This window comes from Myotis yumanensis, unplaced genomic scaffold (assembly GCF_028538775.1).
Source record: "Myotis yumanensis isolate MYYU_CA2020_CCGP unplaced genomic scaffold, mMyoYum1.0.hap1 SCAF_15, whole genome shotgun sequence".
Taxonomy (NCBI): Eukaryota; Metazoa; Chordata; class Mammalia; order Chiroptera; family Vespertilionidae; genus Myotis; species Myotis yumanensis.
Genome location: NW_027223766.1, coordinates 38,974,214 through 38,993,670, shown reverse-complemented (window position 1 = coordinate 38,993,670; position 19,457 = coordinate 38,974,214). Strand labels below are relative to the sequence as shown.

General features: G+C 35.2%; 1 protein-coding gene across 3 annotated transcripts in view; it reads left to right on the top strand.

Moving 5' to 3' along the window:
• ZFPM2 (zinc finger protein, FOG family member 2) overlaps nucleotides 1-19,457 on the top strand; it is a 425,162-nt gene that overhangs the window by 108,907 nt on the left and 296,798 nt on the right. For all 3 annotated transcript variants that reach the window (XM_070392063.1, XM_070392062.1, XM_070392061.1), the window contains one exon: nucleotides 4,879-4,980. In XM_070392063.1, the coding sequence (XP_070248164.1) occupies nucleotides 4,879-4,980 (102 nt within the window). The remainder of the gene's footprint in view (nucleotides 1-4,878; nucleotides 4,981-19,457) is intronic.

Sequence of the window (19,457 nt, the reverse complement as noted above, 5' to 3'; positions counted from 1 at the left end):
CAAGTACATGAATGAATGTCAAATGCATTCCTAGGTCTCTTGATAATTCTCTATCTAGCATCCTTTTCTCCCTTTCCTTTTCCTACCAAAAAAGCCTTCGAAGTAGTATCTTAACAAACTTGTTATGACTGTGTTGGCTGTTAATTGTCATGCCATTTTTTTCATAAGCTACTCTGGAATGCTGATTTCAAACTTACAAACTAAAAAGGAATAGAAGTAAAAAAGAACACAGGTCAGTACAGTCATTTCCATTCAAGTCGAGTAGAAGCTTGGATTGGGCTAATAGCGAAATGAAGTTCTGCTTATAAACTTTCCATGAGAATAAGTATATTGATAAGAAAGAAACCCATATTGAGAAGGAAAATAGTGTTTCTTGAAAGTAATTCAGAGATTTCCTATTAGATTATTTTTAATAATTTTATTTTTCATTAGTAAGAATATTAAGAATAAATTAGGTAAAAACATTACCATAAAAATAAGAGCTAGTTTCCTGAGATAAACTTAGAAGACGAAAGCTGTAAAACTTGAAACATGTGACATATTTTAGTTATTAAATAGAAATAGTGTGCTGAAAGCAGTTAATTAGTGAATATAATGCTATTGCAGTAGATTACGGTAAAAAGAATGAAACCAAAATCTAATTACCTCACCGGTCAGTGAGCAATGGTTATTGATGAAGCATCTCTGTGTAGTTGGTTTTACTGAGTTCCACGTAAAGTAACGCTTAGAAAGATTAAATCCATTAAGCATTTCATTTTAATATGGTAGCAAAATAAAGAAACAAGGCTTATTTATGGGGAAAGCCACTTTCCAAATCACATCTTGCTCTTTGTTGTTTGAAATCTAATAAACTTTGTAACGTAATTATGGCTTGAAGTATGGTCTTCGGATTCAGACTGGCTCAGGATCAGTTCTTGGCCCTGCCACTTCCTAGCTGTGTGCCTGGGCATCTTCCCACTAACCTGCCTCTTGGTGCACTCCTCTGAACCACAAGGATGCTAGTGTATGGCACAGTTGTTGAAGTGATGCCATAAAGTGTTCAGCTAGTGCTGTGTGGTACGCAAGATGGTAGCCCAGTGCAGGTCTAATGTGCAATCTGAGCTTCGTGACATGACCTCTGTCTTATTCACCTTTATGATTTCTGTGTTTGGCACACAGCAGGTATTGAGATGAATATACATTTAGTTATGACTCATTTTGTTTTCTACACTAAAAAAATAGAATTTTATTTGACATTCTTGTGTTTTTGGTCATCTTTCCCTTTTTTTTTTTGCATTTTCTTTGAGAAAACACCATTAAATAATCAGGCAGAAACTTTAAACTATTCTTCTCTCTCTCAGGATTTATTTTTATTGAAGATATATGTATGTGTGTGTATATGTCTGTATATATATATGTGTGTGTGTGTGTGTCTGTGTATACATATATATAACACCCAGTTTCATAAATAGCTTAAATAAATGCAATTTCTTTTGAGCTGCTAATTGTTTACAATCAACTATTTTCACAGTGCTTCATTAAATACTTTGAAATTCTTTTCAGTAGTTCTAATTATATGTGCTGCATTTTTGAAACAAATTGGAGCAAAGCATCCCATGAATCAGGATTATCAATACCGAGCATTGCTCCAGATGTTGGCACAAGTTGAAATCTAAGCTCTACAGTTTTGTTTTTCTTAAATATTTTTTTCTTTTTTCTTTATTGATTAAGGTATTACATATGTGTCCTTATCCCCCCGTTACCCCCCCCCCCCACTCATGCCCTCACCCCCCTGATGTCTGTGTCCATTGGTTAGGCTTATATGCATGCAGAAAAGTCCTTTTTTGATCTCTCCCCCTTACCCCCACCTTCCCCTGTCTTCCCTCTAAGGTTTGATGGTCTGATTGATGCTTCTCTGTCTCTGGATCTGTTTTTTTTTTCATACAATTTAACAAAAGGAAGATAAACCAATCAAAAAATGGGCAACAGACCTAAATAGATACTTTTTGAAAGAGGACATAGGGAAGGCCAAGAGACATATGAAAACATGCTCAAAGTCACTAATCATCAGAGAAATGCAAATCAAAACGACAATGTGGTACCATCTCACACCTATCAGAATGGCTATCAACAAATCAACAAACCAAGTGCTGGAGAGGATGTGGAGAAAAAGGAACTCTTATTCATTGCTGGTGGGATACTGGTGCAGCCACTGTGTAGAACAGTATGGAGTTTCTTCAAAAAACTAAAAATGGAACTCCCATTTGACCCAGTGATCCCACTTCTAGGAATATATTCCAAGAAACTAGAAACACCAATCAGAAAAGATATATGCACCTCTATGTTCATAGCAGCACAATTTACCATAGCTAAGTTCTATAGTTTTGATTTGACCGTTAAGTGACATTTAATGAACTTATTTTACTTTATGAAATTACTAGTTCAACAAGCCCTTGATAAGCTGAACTATAGAATTTTCATTTTGAACTATTGACCAAATTTCTCTGTGCATCGAAGGTCTGCTGAGATTTGTAGTCATTCTACCACTTTCTTTTCCTAGTGATACTGGATGAGAATAATCGTGGGTAAATTCAGCCTGTATCAAATGAAGGAAAGGACTTTGTTTAGTTAACTATCATACGATAGCAATATTTTTCTGTTTCTCTTTAGCATCTTGAAACTTCATCTGGACACAACTCTTATATCTTTGAAATGGTTTAAGTTTAACCACCTCTAAGCTGCCATTTTTCTTGCCACAACAATGAAATTACTATAATGTTTTTCATAAGGGATTATTCATTTTTAATCTGAAAAACGGAGCCTTGGGACATTATACCTATAGGGTTGTTTCCTCTAAGATCAAGCCTGCAGAATGTCAGATATGTTTTTGCTTCCTTCCTCTAGGAAGCCTCTACTGCACCAAGTCCATGTCAGGTGTCATGCCTGTGTGCCTCTCGCGTATCATGGACTCTCCCATCAAAGCACTCATCATGTGTGGTTGCAGTCTATTGATTTGTCTTTGTCCTAGCAAGTTAGGTGAGAAGAGGGCCAATCTTTGTTTGGTGTTCTTAATGTTCAACACAGTGCCTAGGAATCAAAATGTAGTATTTTAATCAATTAATGATGTATATCACTTCTGTTCAATAAAGATGAACTTTTACACATTCAAATGAAAACTTTTTACTTCTCATGTTTGTGATTATTATAATGATTCTGATATATTTTCCCAAACATACTTGTTTCTCACTATATTTGTCATTATTTTTTTCTTCTTCCAAATAAGTAATTTGCCTAATAAAATATTTCAGAGTAGAGTGAACTATAGTCTTGCAAAAATTTCGGGCAAGGTTATCTGAGACATGAGTCAATGTTGTTATGGAATGAATAAAGAGAAAGTCAAAGACCAGACCAAAAAATGTGTGTTTATAGAAACTAAATAAATATATGTTAACTAGAGGCCTGGTGCATGAAAATGATGCACTGGGCGGGGGTGGGGGTCCCTCAGCCCAGCCTACGCCCTCTCGCAGTCCCGGACCCCTTGCTCCTTACTGCTCGGCTCGCTGCTCCCTAGCGCTGTCATGGAGGCGGGAGAGGCTTCCGCCACCACTGCTGTGCTCGCCAGCCATGAGCCTGGCTTCTAGCTGAGCAGCACTTCCCCCTGTAGGAGCGCACTGACCACCAGGGTACAGCTCCTGCCATGAGTGTCTGCCCCCTGGTGGTCAGTGCACATCATAGTGACTGGTCGTTCTAGTCATTCCACCGTAATGGTCGCTTAGGCTTTTATTATATAGATTATTGAACGTATGTCACATGGTCATATCAGTCCCCCACTGAAATAACCTAGTGCTTCTCACTGACTTCACTATGAAGGTAGAAGTCCAAAATTAGTCATAATAGGTTCTTCCTGGTCAATGTCATTTTATGCTTCTGGGCTCTGTATTTCTGTATCTTAATTGTCCTCATTGGAATTATTCATGGACTGCTCTGATTGTTGGTTTAAAATAAAATTACTTTAAAATTATATTTTTACTTTTAAAATGTGCTTGCATTGTTAATGTGTTTCTTCTTCTTTTCCATAACTATACTTATTTTTTTAATTTAGCTTTAATGTTGAAAGTATTACAGATGTCTCCCTTTTTTCTCCATTGACCCCCTTGTCGCTCACACCTGCCCCCCACTCCCCACCCCAGGCCTTCACCACAGTATTGTCTGTTCTTGTGCTCAAAAAGTGTTATGTTTCTCTTTTATTATGTGAAAATGAAGGCATGGAATTGTCCAGATTGGCTGTACTCGCTATATTACAAGGATACCTCTCTATATAGCTTCTTGCATTGTGAGGACTGAGTCACTGGCTCATCACATATTCTAATCATTTAAATATAGCCTTTTCTAGACCCATTTAAAAAGTAAGTATGGCCTAGTTTTAGCAAGCCTAAAGCTGGGGAAAAAATAAAATCTTCTTTAAAATAACCTATATTCAACCCCAAACATAAATATGTCTTTTCTATGATATTTAATTTTGTCCTTTGCATCTTGCCTCTATAAAAATTATAACTCAGAAATAAGTGAGTTAAGATTTTCTGTATTGTGGGTATTATAAAAATTACACACTGCTTTTTAATTTTTTCTTCTTATATAGACTATTAATAACTTCAAATGAAAAATTTTATGGGAATGCTCTTTATTATTTATAGCAGTTTATTAATGAATAATGCTGATTTTGTTTATTATCAAGCTGTAATAGATATCAAAATGAGTAATCATGGGCATTGTCAGTATAATGACAATATATGTAATGAATATATAATTAGACATATTCTAAGCACATCCCGCTACAAGGACTTAAATGTCAAGTTTAAATCCTCATTTCCCTTTCTCTCTGTGTGTTGGTGTTCCTAGGTGATGAAGAAGGCGTCCAGGAGACGGCGGAGTCAGATGGGGACACGCAGCCAGAGAAGCCAGGGCAGCCTGGAGTGGAGACGGGTGACTGGGATGGACCAGGTAGGACAGCAAATTTAAAATGCAGCCACCTGTTGCTACTATCAGAAATCCACTGGGTTTTCTCAAATTATAATTAGGTCATAAACTCTTCATGACCTCAACTCTGATCTTTAAAAAGTTATTTGTTTATATACTGGTTACTTGGGAGGTTAAATAAACATCATTATCTAAAGAAAATTTTATCTTTTTGATAAATTATAAAAACCAAAGGTTACCTTTGCTTGAAGTCTTCATCTTGTTTTCATTCATACTCATAGAAGAATTAGTCAACTCTACTTGCTTTTTCTTTGAACTGAAATCCTTATGCTAAATCTGTATTCAAATTGGGCATATTTTTAAAGCTTCAGAACAGTAATAATAATACACAATAATACTTCAAATAAAAATTTTCAGTGTAGTCATAGAAAGAGTCCCAATATGTACTTAGAAGTTTAGAAAATACCAACAGATGCCTCACTAAGAGTCAGGGTTTTGGCAACATTTTCATTTTCATGAATGAAAATTAAATTTAATTTTAAAGATTCCGACATCTTACCATTTCAAGAAAAACAAAAACTGTTCAAAATACTCTAAAACACCAATATAATTGTATATAAATATATAAAGTTCATAAAAGCTCTGTGGAAAAACAACACCTTTGTATTTGGTGCCAATGTAATTTACAATTGATGGTATATTTATAAATGGAGACTATTATGTCATAGGGCTTAAGAATATAAGTGAGTTTAGAAGTGATTTTAGCCATAATTTTCAAAGCAGTAACATTTTTCATTAAGAGAGATCCCTACATTTCAATCACATTTTCAGCCTTGTGTGACTTTGCAGTTTGCTCTCCGCTGTGTGTGAAGAGGAGAGGAACTCTGGTAGAAGTTTTCTGAAACCAGCTGCTGTAAAATAAAATGCAAACAAAAATGAAGATATCCTATATCTGATTATTAGGATGTCATTTCTAATATTACTCATGAGACACACAAATGTTTGTATTCTATGTACCATAGCATAATGTTACACAAGATTTTGGATAAAAATCTATAATAATAAAAGCATAATATGCTAATTAGACCAGGTAGCCAAATGTCCTTCTGGATGATCTTCCAGATGTCCTACTGGACGACCTTCAGGACGAAGCCATGGCTGCAAGGGCTGAGGCAAGCTGCTGCGGCTGCGAGGGCCGAGCCCCTTGCACGAATTTCGTGCATCGAGCCTCTAGTGTATTACGTATATAAAGTACCATAAAACCACAGTTTAAGAGTTTAAAAGGAAATGTGGACTTCTGGCATTCTGACCTTATTGCATAATTCGGTCTTTTCAATTCAGGGAAGACTGCCTTTGATTAAAAATGTACAAAAATACTGAAGAGTAAGTTAAAGTATAACTTCATTCAGGATATGATTTTTCACTTTTAAGTGAAATTAATTTAATCTGTCTGATTTAATGAAAATTTTCTTTAGTTGACAGTGGAGAAATGTTCTTTTTTTGTGGCACATATGAATATGTAAAAACTTTAAAGAAAAATGCATGTCTTTAAGCAGATACGTGTATGAGAAAAATTGTAATATGTACAGTAAAATTGATAAAACATTTTCCCCTATTTTGCAAAAAAAAAAGTTTAATTACTTTGAAACTTTTTGATGAGGATCAACAAAAGAATATCTGTTGGGTATTTATGTTTTTTAAGGTAGAATATTTATGTCTCTCCTTTAATCAGGAGAAAGTATAAAGGACTTTTTTTACTTTTGCTATTACATAAATAGAGATGTTATCAATACTTTCACTCAGATTTTTGTTCTTCACAAAACATTATTGGTACTTTCCAACTGTATTGAGATAAAATTATTCAGGTTTTAATGACCATTTCCAAACATGTTAGAAAATAACTCTGGATTCTAAGCATTTAAGCTTCAGATTCTGGATTTGCCATTAATTTGCTGGGTGATTTTTAGCATTTTGCTTAATATCTCTGTGCCTGTATTCCCAGTTGTCAAGTGCAGAAAATCATATTATGGATTTTGTAAGAAGTATACCCATAAAATGCACGTGGTCATTATTATGGCTTTGGAATTGTTGAGTCTTGAAGCAGAACCTTTTAAAATTCTTCTCAGCATTTTTGAAAGCCCAATAGTAGTATCTGTGGTTCCACAAAAATTCATCTACTTTTGAATTTAAACACAAATTATTAGTTAAGACATGAGGTAATGAGCCAGGTGTGACTTCAAGGTCTCCTAATGTTGAAGTCCTCCTACCCCCCAATTCAGATAGTCACTCTAAGATAGACGGTTTTCTCTAAAAATAGACAGAATAAAAGGACAAGGAAATTATCTAAAGAATTTGAGGCATAGAGCTGACATCATTTAAGATAGATTAGGATTTATCTTATTTTTAAAGAGTTTGATTGAAGACGGCTCCACAACCTTTCTTGATGGCTCATTTCAATAATGAATCAACTCCTATCTGAAGTGTTCTATTTTTATCAAATGCCAGCTTTACAGTGAAAACTTTTTTTCCTTTGTTTGTTATTCAACTAAAAGGCACAGTTAGTAATTGCTTGGACCTTTGTTCACTCTTAGGATTGGGTGAGACCTAAACATCTTTTGCAAAATTACCTTACATTTGAAACCATTTCTGTGGTGTGAAATTCTTTAATGTTTAATTATATGAACCTAATTCATAGGTACTTGTTATCCAATCTTTCTCCTTTTCATCTGTATTTGCCTGTACTTTGCTTATATCACTTCTGCCTACATTAAATACCTCTTCTTTTCTTTTATTACCCTCTCAAGTTTCATGTTTTATCACCCTTGCAGTGTTTCAGTTTACCAATATTCTTATACACTTAATCAATCAATCAATAGTTATTGTGTACTAATAATTTTGAAAGGTGCTAGGGAGAAGTCCAAAGGTGTTGTATGATGCTGCCCACACACTTTTGATGCTATTTCTCTCCTCAACCTCTTTTAATTACTCCTGTGTTGCATTGAAGTCATTGATGCACTAATTAAGTATGTCAAGCTAGAAAGTAGAGAATGGCCTAAACTACAGAAGAAAAGGTACAAATTAAAGGGTCAGACAAATCTGTGCTTGAGTTCACACATTGATACTTGGGGCCTTGTGAGCTCAGGCATATTAAACAGCCAGGCCTCAGTTTCCTTATCTGTAAAATGGAAAGAATAGTAACTACATTGAAACATTGTTATGAGGGTGAAATTTGAAAGGGATGGTATGTATAGAAAGTGTCTAGCACAGCGCCTGGAAGAGCATGGGATTCAGCAGATGTTAATGGGTTTCCCTTTCCTTAAAACAGTGACGGATAGTTAGAATGTTGACCTTATTTGGAATAGTGTTTACATCTCTGGCTTTATCTTTTAAATAAATCTTTGGAATAATCCCTGGACAAAGTCTAGAGCCATAGCCGGCAAACTGCGGCTCGCGAGCCACATGCGGCTCTTTGGCCCCTTGAGTGTGGCTCTTCCTAAGCCTTAGGAGTACCCTAATTAAGTTAATAACAGTGTACCTACCTATATAGTTTAAGTTTAAAAAATTTGGCTCTCAAAAGAAATTTCAATTGTACTGTTGATATTTGGCTCTGTTGACTAATGAGTTTGCCAACCACTGTTCTAGAGTATTAACTTATGTATTTAGATTTAGAAGGAGACTTGGGGAAGAGAATTCAGAAAAATGGTTTTAAATTCATGGTTTATCACTATGAAAGAGTCACCATAAAAGTCATATCTTACTTACATTAACTCTAAGAATGCTAACTCTCTAGGTTATGTTATTATAAACATTGTTACTTCCCCTTACACTTGGGAATACTGAATAATTTTATTTTTCTGGTTTAATATTGAGTAAATCTAGGTCTCACCATCAGACTTACAGCAGCTATAATTGAAATTTCCAGGAGCTTTAAAAAAGGAACATGTAACTCAAATTATGCAAATAAGTACATGTGTATTAATGCAAATATACACAGATATAAAATTTAGGACAAGCAGTTATTTAGATTCTTTGACATGAACTTTTCAAGATAAGCATGTATTATTTTTTTTTTTTTTTTTTTTTTTTTTTTTTTATTTTCCTCTTAAAGTATTACAAAGGGTATTACATAAGTATCCTTTTCCCCCCCCCCCCCCGCCCTTGACAAACCACTACCCTCCCTTACCCCCCAGTGTCTTATGTCCATTAGTTAAAGCATGTATTATTTAAGTAGATTTTGATATTTATATGTTAGATATTTGGGGATATTTTAATAAAAATGCAAAAGAAAATAACCTTTATTGACTCTTTGATGAATTAGTAGAATACAATTATAAATAACTTTTATATTATATATTACAGATTGATTCGTCTAACTTTCCATGAGGTAAATTATTTTTGAAGAGTGTAAGAGTGGAGAAAACCAAAAACATTTCTTCCATTTACATTGTGACCTTGTCACTTATCAATTGTGTGGCTTTGATAAGTTATTAATTCACCAAGGCCTCAGTTTCCTTAATTATAAAATGGGGCTAATAATAATAATAATAATATCTGCATCATTATTGACATTTTCTATGTAAACAGAAGAGCTCAAAGCTTTATACATGTTTAATAAATAGCTCTTAATATTACTTTTAGTATCATTTGGCAGTTGTGTTTTTGTAGCCCTTATAATGCCTTACAATGCCTGTTTAATGATAAGTCCTCATTAAACACGTGTACTGTGAATTAACTTTGCAAAATAATTTTGTTATGTAGAAGTCACCATAGGGCGACATTAACTCTGTTCTATTCAGATAGAGTGAAATCATGATTCAGTTAAAGAAATTTTTTTAATGTAAATACTTTGCAGGAATGGTTGTCTAGCGTAAAATCACACATGTGTACTTGTTGCATCTGGACTAAAATTGGTCAAGAAATCATAAACAAGTCACCTCATTCAGTTGCTGTTTAACATTATGGATGCACTCACATGACCAGGCTAGTTCTGCTTTGTGCCTTACATTAAACTAAGAAGGTGGGAGTGTTTTGCAGAAAGTGGAATGGTGTCTACAAGACCACTGTGAGGTAGAAGCACACACTAATGATACAGGTTTTTTTTTTTTTCTCCTTACTAGTTCATCCAAAGAAGGGCTTGGAGATTACAGTTCTGATTTCGTTTCCTTTTTGATTGGGAAAATGTGGTAGATATAAGATCTGGGAAATGCCATTTGAAGTAAATTAACAGAAACCTATGAAACATAGTTAACCATAGATATAGTCTGACAGTAAGAAGAATATTTTGAGAAGCGGAGGAAATCGTAGAATGACTGTGTATTACTCTGACAGTGAATTGGTATTATCTCTGCTATCAGATAATGCAGTTATCATTAATTTTCACATTTGCATTTCAATCTTTGGAAGGAAATGACTCTTGCCGGATGAAGATAAGAGCTCTGTACTACTATAATGAACCATCATTTTATCCCAATGCTTTGTGTCCATATGAAAATGAGGCTGGGGGAGGGGGGGGAGAGAGAGAGAAAGAACTAGGTTGGGGGGGAGGTGTCAGAAAAACATTATAACAAAAGTGGCAAAATTTGCTACAGACTTTTGAGCTCCTTATGAAACAAGAGGGGGGTCAAAATAAATCTTCTATAGTGTAGTTAAGTGGATACTGGATTAAGAGATGAAAGCTTTACCCTCTGTAGAACAGAATACCACATAAACGGAGTGAAAAAGTTCTCTATCTTATTCCCTTACTTCAGTTGGCATTCTCATGTAGAATTAGGGCACATATAAATCCAACAACAACAAAAAAGGCTGAAGGCAAAGTACTTATGTATGGTTTGGAAAGATATGTCCGTGAGTTATAAAATACTGCATAAAATATACCATTTATTATTATTATTATTTCTGTTCATTTGTATAAGAATGGGAAGTAAGGCTATTTAGATACTGAATTGTTATAGAATTTGCCTAATTTGCTTGTACTATATAAGCTTAATTGAGAAATTCAAGCTAAAGGATAATGGTTTTGAGATTAATTTTCTTTGGACCTAACTTTGCAGTGACCTTTTCCTTCAAGTATCATGCTGGAAAATGGATACAGTGTCAAATTTTGTAAATATATCATGCTCCCAGAAAAATAGATAACAGACTATTTTTTCTTGTCCTATACCCTGCTCCCATAGCAAAATCAACTGATTACAGTGAAAGCTCCCATAAGCCTGGCCTGCATGGCTCAGTGGTCGAGTGTCGACTTATTAAACAAGAGGTCATGGTTCAATTCCCGGTCAGGGCACATGCCCAGGTTGCAGGTTCAATCCTCCTGCAATTGGAGATGCAATAGGAGGCAGCCAATCAATGACTCTCATCATTGATGTTTCTATTTCTCTCTCCCTCTCCCTTCCTCTCTGAATTCAATAAAAATTTTTTTAAAAAAATGTATATAGATGTAATGTATATGATAAAAGTAGAAAAGAGGATGAAGAAATGCAACTGTACTATTACAAAGTTCCTGCATCTTTCTTGAAGTAATTCATATAAAGTCTGAAAAGATAGTGAAAAATTAAGATGCATAGTGCAATCCCTAGAGCAACCAATATTAGTGATTTTCAACTAGAACTTTTAAAGTGGAGCTTTGATACCATAACTGGACTGTGTTAGGTTGAAGTGTTCTTGATACATAAATAACATATTTGGATTTCCATGGATCTATTTATTAATAAAATTATTCATTACTATTCACCTATTTCTAGCTAAGAATCTTTAATTCTGAAAAATTCTTAGAATAGCTTTAACTGGTAGATGGAACTATTGTAAATTATCTAGTAGATTTTTTTTAGGAAGATCAAATGTGCAAGTTTGAAAGTTTTTACATTATGGCTATACTCAGATGGATATAGAATTTCTGTTTGGGATGATGAAAAGTTCTAGAAATGAATAGTAGTGATGGTTATACAACATTTTAAGTGTACTCAATGCCACTAATTGTAAACTTCACCTTGGTTAAAATAGCAAATTTTATTTTATATATATATGTAATCACAATAAAAATTCACTATATTAAAAAAAGAATCTTTCAAACTTTAGAATTTAGAGATATGCTTCCAAAGAAGTTTATATTCTTGTATTAAACTATTCTGAGCCAACTACCCATTAACTTTGATAAATAATTTTTTAAATATATTGTATTGATTTTTTACAGAGAGAAAGGGAGAGGGATAGAGAGTTAGAAACATCGATGAGAGAGAAACATCGATCAGCTGCCTCCTGCACACCCCGCACTGGGGATGTGCCCGCAACCAAGGTACATGCCCTTGACTGAAATCGAACCTGGGACCATTCAGTCCGCAGGCCGATGCTCTATCCACTGAGCCAAACCGGTTAGGGCAATAAATTATTTTGAAGTTATATTTTATTTCCTGCCATTATCATATCTTCAGGTTTTGCATAATATGTTTTTGTCATTTATTTTAAATTTTATTATTTCAAGTTTTATCTCCTAATAGCTGGTCTACCTAATAGGTTATAGGAGTTTTTTGAGGTTTATCACTTTTAATGCAATTGGTATCCTAAATTTGATAATATGTTAGATAGTAAGTTATTATAAATTTGATATGGGTTAGAAATATTATTTTCTCTCTTTTCAGTATTCAAACTGACAACAGCAAATCTTTTCTTACTGTTATATTTGCTGTTGTTTTAACCTCAGGACTGCATTTGGACCTTGGGGATTATTCTGTTTCTGTCGTCATAATAAATTCCTGCACTTGTTTCTAAGTTTGATACTTGGAGCTTGTAACTTACTTATAAATATAATTTGCATATGCATGCCAGATTGTATACTTATCTCCTGCACCTTTGCAGACCCACATTGAATTAATAAATTTAATTAGTTTAAGCATTTATTGAAGAATAACTGTGTGCTAGACTCTAAGAATAAAAAAATGATTTGTAGTCAGACTACTTTCAAAAAGTTCAGAGTACAAAGTTGAAGACAGACAAATGATGAGATAGAACACATTTTTATGGATTTCGTTGTACAGGCCTGTGCAGTGTGCAGGGGTAGCGAAGAGAGAGGAAGGTCATCTATTGCCAAGTGTGAGTGGTGATGGGGAGGCAGCTAAGAGATCAGCTTGCACAGAGGGACAAGGGAAGGGTTGCTGGTGGTTAGACATAATGCTGATGGAGGTTCTTGCAGAATTTCGGGGGAATAAAGAAAAAGGTCTCAAGAAGGAGAGGCTTAACTTCTCGCTAACAGGAATTTTACCAAAGCTGATGAATGGAGGCTTGCAAGTCATGGAAGATCATAAAGGAAGCCCAGAGAAAGACACCTGTCTCTTGCTTTGGGAGGCCAGGGATGGCCTCCGTACTTTGTGAGCATGGAAACAGGTGACAGATGGAAAAGAGAAGAGGAGAAAGACATTCCAACATTGTAGGCAGAGGGCGGATAACAACCTGGCGTTACTATAGAGGCTAATGTAGTTAGGGGTGAGAGAGGGACTGGCGTGAGTCACCCAGGCAACAGCCTATTGTGGTAGTTCTGTCAAAACACAATAGAGATTTGGGTAAAATGAAAGTGGTCAGCACCATGAGTAAGTGTTTGTGTTCACTCTGAAAATGGTTTGAAAGTGGTGAAGGACTAAGGAGGGCTTTCCCCACCCAGACCTGGCTCTGGTAGGCGTCATCTGGAACTGGCTCTGGGAGCAGGCTGTACAGCTTCTTCCTTTCAGAGTCTCTTCTCTGAATTTCTCTCTCTCTCTCTCTCTCTCTCTCTCACACACACACACACACACACACACACACTTTTTTTGAGCAATGTAAAGGCAAGTGTTTTCTTATGGTCACATAAACAAAAAACCTTTAATTTTACTCTGCAAGGAAAATATGCTTTATTCATTGTTTAAAAGATCTTTGAACTATTTTAAGTCATTAAGTTTAATGATTATCATTACATTTCGTACCAAATTTGAATATAAATATGACATGTTATAAAGCACTCAACCATATAGAATACTTTTTTTTTTCACATTGATGTGTATTATTGGAAAATATTCTTCGATTTTAAAGAACTAGATATTTTTGAAAAGCCCACATTATTCATTCATTAAAAATCATAATTACAATTGTGTGGCAAAATTAATATTTTATAAAATAGGTTTTTCTCTCTGGAAAATGGAAATGAATTATTTCAAAAACTCATATGACTTAAGGCTAACATTTCATGCCAATAATTTATGATTAATATATAGTAGAATATTTTAGCACATTTTAAACTAAAGAAGAGGTTATTAGTTAGCTTTCTGGATTTAACTCATTTTTTACTTTTAAAGGTAAGCATAATAAAATGTAAATATAGTTATGAGATATTTTAATAGGGTAAATAGTAAATCAAGTGAAGATGACATATAACAGCTTATAAAAATACATTAAATATTTCAAACATGGTTTAAAAGTACATGAAATTAATATTTCTGATTTCCTTTGAGTACTTGATATTATTAAGTTTTTATAATTTATGACATTTTATCCATTCACTTCATTGACACTCTTTTTTAGAAATCATAAAACGTGCACACAAAAGTACTGATGAAGGTAAAATCATTAAATGAGATGACCTAAAACATTTATTTTTTAGTGTTATTTTCTTCAAATGATCAGAAGAAAAGCTATTTAGAATTAATGCTGAGGTCACAAAACTCTGCTCTGGGAACTTTTTAGTTTTCCCCTTTCCATTTACGTCTCTAGTAACTATATTTACTCAGAGTTTGCTATGTGCCAGTTACTACTGTAGGCTTAGGGAAGTAGGAGCAAGCACATTCTCATTGTTTTCCCTCATAACGACTCTAGGAATATTGTTTCCCCTTTGACCAATGGGGAGCTGAGGCACAGGAACATTAGGTAAGATCACAACACAAATCCTCATGGAATTAAAATTAAGCACCTTGACCCCAGAGAGTGCTCATTACTACTTCTTTCTGTCTGTTTTTTTTTATACAATGTGCCCCTTTTCAAATGATGGCACCTGTTATTTGCTAACATATTTTAATATCACTTCACCTAACTTGGAGTTGTCTTTTTCCTTCCCTAAAATGCAAGCAAGGAAAAAAATAGTTTTCTTTCCCTTTAAAACTGTTCATCAAACTTAATTTATGCTTCAATAAAATGTTTGTAAAATCTAAGGTTTCCCTTTCTAGGTCCCAACATTTTTGGTGACTGTGTTTATTTTATCATTTATCTGGTTTCTTCCTGGAAAGCACATGTAATAATCATAACATATATAATTTATTGAGCATCCTGACCACAGCCACTGTGCTTTATTTTATAGTTGAAGATATTGAGGCTTAAAAAACTTACTAATATAGCTGATCAATGACCCCGTTGGGACTCCCATTGAGGGTAGCAACACCCTTGGCGGATGCTTTCTCTTTCCTAGGTACTGCATGATATGGTCCATTAGTTACCTCTTTAATGTTCACAAGCCCAGTTGGCTATCCCTCGTTAACAGGTGATGATGGTCGGTCTTAGAGTAGTTAGGTAGTTGACTTAATCTCACATTGCTAGTAAGTGAAGCTTGTAGGGGCAGTAGGGGAGACACCATTTTAGATGAAAAATGCTTTCAAATTCTCCTCTGCTTAACAGTTCAGTAAACGTGGACAAATTACTCTCTCTTCCCTTCAAAGTTCTCATCTGTATTGTGGGAGTGCTGTATACCTGCTTCATAGGGTTTCTTGAGCATCACATGTAACATGGAAATGCGATATACCTGCTTCATAGGGTTTCTTGAGCATTACATGTAACATGGAAGTGCTGTATACCTGCTTCATAGGGTTTTGTGAGCATTACATGTAACATGGGAGTGCTGTATATCTGCTTCATAGGGTTTCTTGAGCATCACATGTAACATAGAAATGCAATATACCTGCTTCATAGGGTTTCTTGAGCATCACATGAGTGCATCGCTGAGAAGAGTGACTCGCACAAAGAGATATACAAGTGATGTGAACATGACATCACCCTCACCCTGCTTTCAACCTTGTTTCTTCGCCATTAGAATTCTTTTAAGTTTTCAACGGCCAGAGAAATAGTGAATCAGTTTGTATCTAATTTGTTCAGAAAATCAGAGTCTTTTATAGGATTCAATATCCTTGATTAGAATTAAACTTTCAGCTGAATTTGAAGTGCTAAACTATTTTAGGTTTTCAAAAATAATTTACTGGTTGATTATGCTCAGTGTTGTTCCACAAAAGATTTAGGGTGACATAAGAAACGTGAATAATAAAATCATAGAATAAATTACTAAAGTAGATACAATAAAAACATGGACAGAAAAATAACAGAGACATGGATAGTATAATTGCAGAGTTGTCTAAAAAATAGGGCCAGGATAGTTACTCAAAAAGGGCTTAAGCCCAGCTGGCATGGCTCAGTGCTTGAGCGTCGACCTATGAACTAGGAGGTCAGGGTTCGATTCCGGGTCAGGGAACATGCCTGGGTTGCAGCATGATCCCCAGTGTGGAGCAGGCAGGCAATCAATGAGTCTCTCTCATCATTGATGTTTCTATCTCTCTCTCCCTCTCCTTTCCTCTCTGAATTCAATAAAATATTGACTATTAAATATTTAATATTAAAATATTAAAAAATATTTTTAAAGGGCTTAAAATCCTAGCTTGTCTCCTGGACTCTCTACTCTGGACTGCCCTCTGGTTTTTAGAGGGCCTCAAAGTTGTTCAGAGTTGCCTTCCTATCTCTCTTTCCCCCTTTTCTTGGGACCTACCTTCAGAGACCTCTCCAGACATTCTTACTAAATTGTCCTCAAGAGATTCCTATTCTCAGTCACTTTTATATCTTTCTATTTTACTAGGGGCCTGTTACATGAAATTCGTGTACTGGGGGGGACGGGTGTCCCTCAGCCTGGCTTGCGTCCTCTCACAGTCCAGGACCCCTTGCTCCTTACCACCTGCCTGCAGCAGAGAGGCTCCTGCCACCACCACTGCGCTTACCAGCTGTGAGCCCGGCTTCTGGCTGAGCAGTGCACCCCCTGTGGGAGTGCACTGACCACCAGAGGGCAGCTTCTGCGTTGAGCATCTGCCCCCTGGTGGCCAGTGGGTGTCATAGCGACTGGTCATTCCACTGTTCAGTCAAATTGCATATTAGGGTTTTATTATATAGGATGGCCCGTCCAGAACTGCTCGGTTCACTTTCTGAAGAAGAAATAGGAAACTGCAAAATGTTACCAAACCCTTCCCCCCGTGTTTTCAAAAAGCCACAGCATTGGCTACTTTCTGTTGCGCATGCTTTTACAAAAATCGATTTAAAAATCAAATATATGCTTATCATTCTTTTAATAAAACCTACCCTGAGTACATGAATTCCATAGAGTTGGGAAAAATAAAGTTTGCAGTGAATGGTGAACGATCCCAGTGTTCAATAGGGGGCTCTTAAAAACAGACCAAATGCACAAGGCATTTTTTGTAGTTTTCAATTTGTGAGAAAATGAAGAAAAGAGTGAGAGAAAATTGTCAGCTGGAATGTTGGAGAATGCAGGCTCCTGATGAGACCAGCAGAGGAGACAAACTAAGTGTCCGGATGCAGATTAGGCCTCAGAAGATGAGGACGTAAAAGGGATTTAATGGTGGGGTGGATTATAGAAATCCGTGTAACAATGTTAAATAATTATAGTTCCAGCCGAGATCAAAGCGGTGCTGATTGAACGCCCTCAAGCTGTTAACACGAAGTATCTGGAAGGGAAAAAAGAAAACTCTGCCCTGGAGATTGGTCAGCCTGGGCAGGCACTGTCTGTGATCTGTTCTATAGGAGTTCCAGCTATTGAAGGCACCGTTGTGGGGGGAGCGGTGGAGGAGGGACCCTGTAAGGGAATTTCTTCCCCAGGAGCTGCCCAGTAAAGTGACTTTTGGAGCTGTTTGTAATTTGGTTGAAATTGCTAAAAATATATAGGAACTCTTTCTTCTAGAAGGTGGAGAAAAGACATTTATTCAGTAGCCATATCGCAGATGTCAGTGGGAAATTCTGAAATTGATTTACTTACTGTTCTTGAATTTTCTCTTTAAGGGAAACTTCATGTTCACTGCATATGCCAGAGTGATAATGACATTAGGTAAAGTTCACTAAAAAAACACACACACATAAACAAAAACTTCTTTGTGGAAGACACATTTATCTGCAAGAGTGAAAGATATCTTGACTATTAGGGGAAAAAGAAATGAGATTACATCCCTGCAATGTGGATTTGTTTGATTTTGTAATGTCCCCCAAAACATTATAAAATGTAGAATTATAAAACAATCGAAGTTAGTTATAAAATGAGAGAACCAATTACATTAGCCCTTTTGGACCAATTCAGTGTACAATTATATTTCTCCATCTCCATCTCTTTCTATATGTTACATAATAAAGGAAAGAGGGAAGCATAGTTCTTACAACTTACAGATGCATCTTTTGTTTAATTTTCAAAAAATGAAATTACTTTTAAATCACAGAAAGTGCAAAGCCAACACACATTAAAACTGTATTTACAGAAATTATACTTCTATATTTTGTTATCCATTTAAGATAAATGGTTGGCACATATAGTTGAGCTGTGTAGTTGACACAAACAGTTGAATTATGCAGTTCAAAAGCCAAGTATTTGCAAATGCTTTTTATGACACTGTATATTGTGGCTGGGATTTTACTTGGGGAGAATTAAAACAGATATTTCAGTAAGGCACATGGCATTTCTAGTGCAGTGATAGTTTGAAGATTTAGGCTGTTTGGGATTGAGCTAGCCTCTTCATTTTAAATTTTGAAAAGTTTTTTCTTAGAAGATGAATATTGATTCAAATATTTGATAGTATAAATGTACACATTGCTTAAGAAGTTAGTAATGACCTCTTAAGGGCAAACTGCTTTTGGATATTAAAAAATCTGATTTTTTATTAGAATAATATAATTTTTTTTTCTAATTCAAGCATATTTACCTAAACCAGGGATAGGAAACTTTTTTTCTGCCTAAGGGCCATTTGGGTATGTATAACATCATACAAAATCATCAACTTAAAATTAGCCTACTATTTTTGATCAAACATTTAATTAACTCACCCCTAATGTCTTGGCAGGGCCAGACCAAATGATTTTATAGGCCTTATATGGCCCCAGCCCCTGACATAAACATTCAGGAAAAGGTATCTTAAGAATGAAGACTTTTTGCTGTATGTCTTCTATTGTAGGAGATATTCAATATTATGAACAGTGCCTCATTAAATGTGTGTGATGAATGGTTTAACTTTATGGCTTTTCTTAGGTAGGGGTTTTATGATATTACATTTAACTTTTTAATATGAATATATTTTTTGTCAAGCTAATTCATATTTTTATAGGGATATGGATGTGTTAGCTATGATACCTTATCTGTGGAAAACATCATTGCTCATATATATAAAGTTATTTTAAAATCATATCCATGTGGTATTGGAGAAGATGATCAATTATGGGATTAAACTTTTTAATGAATGTTG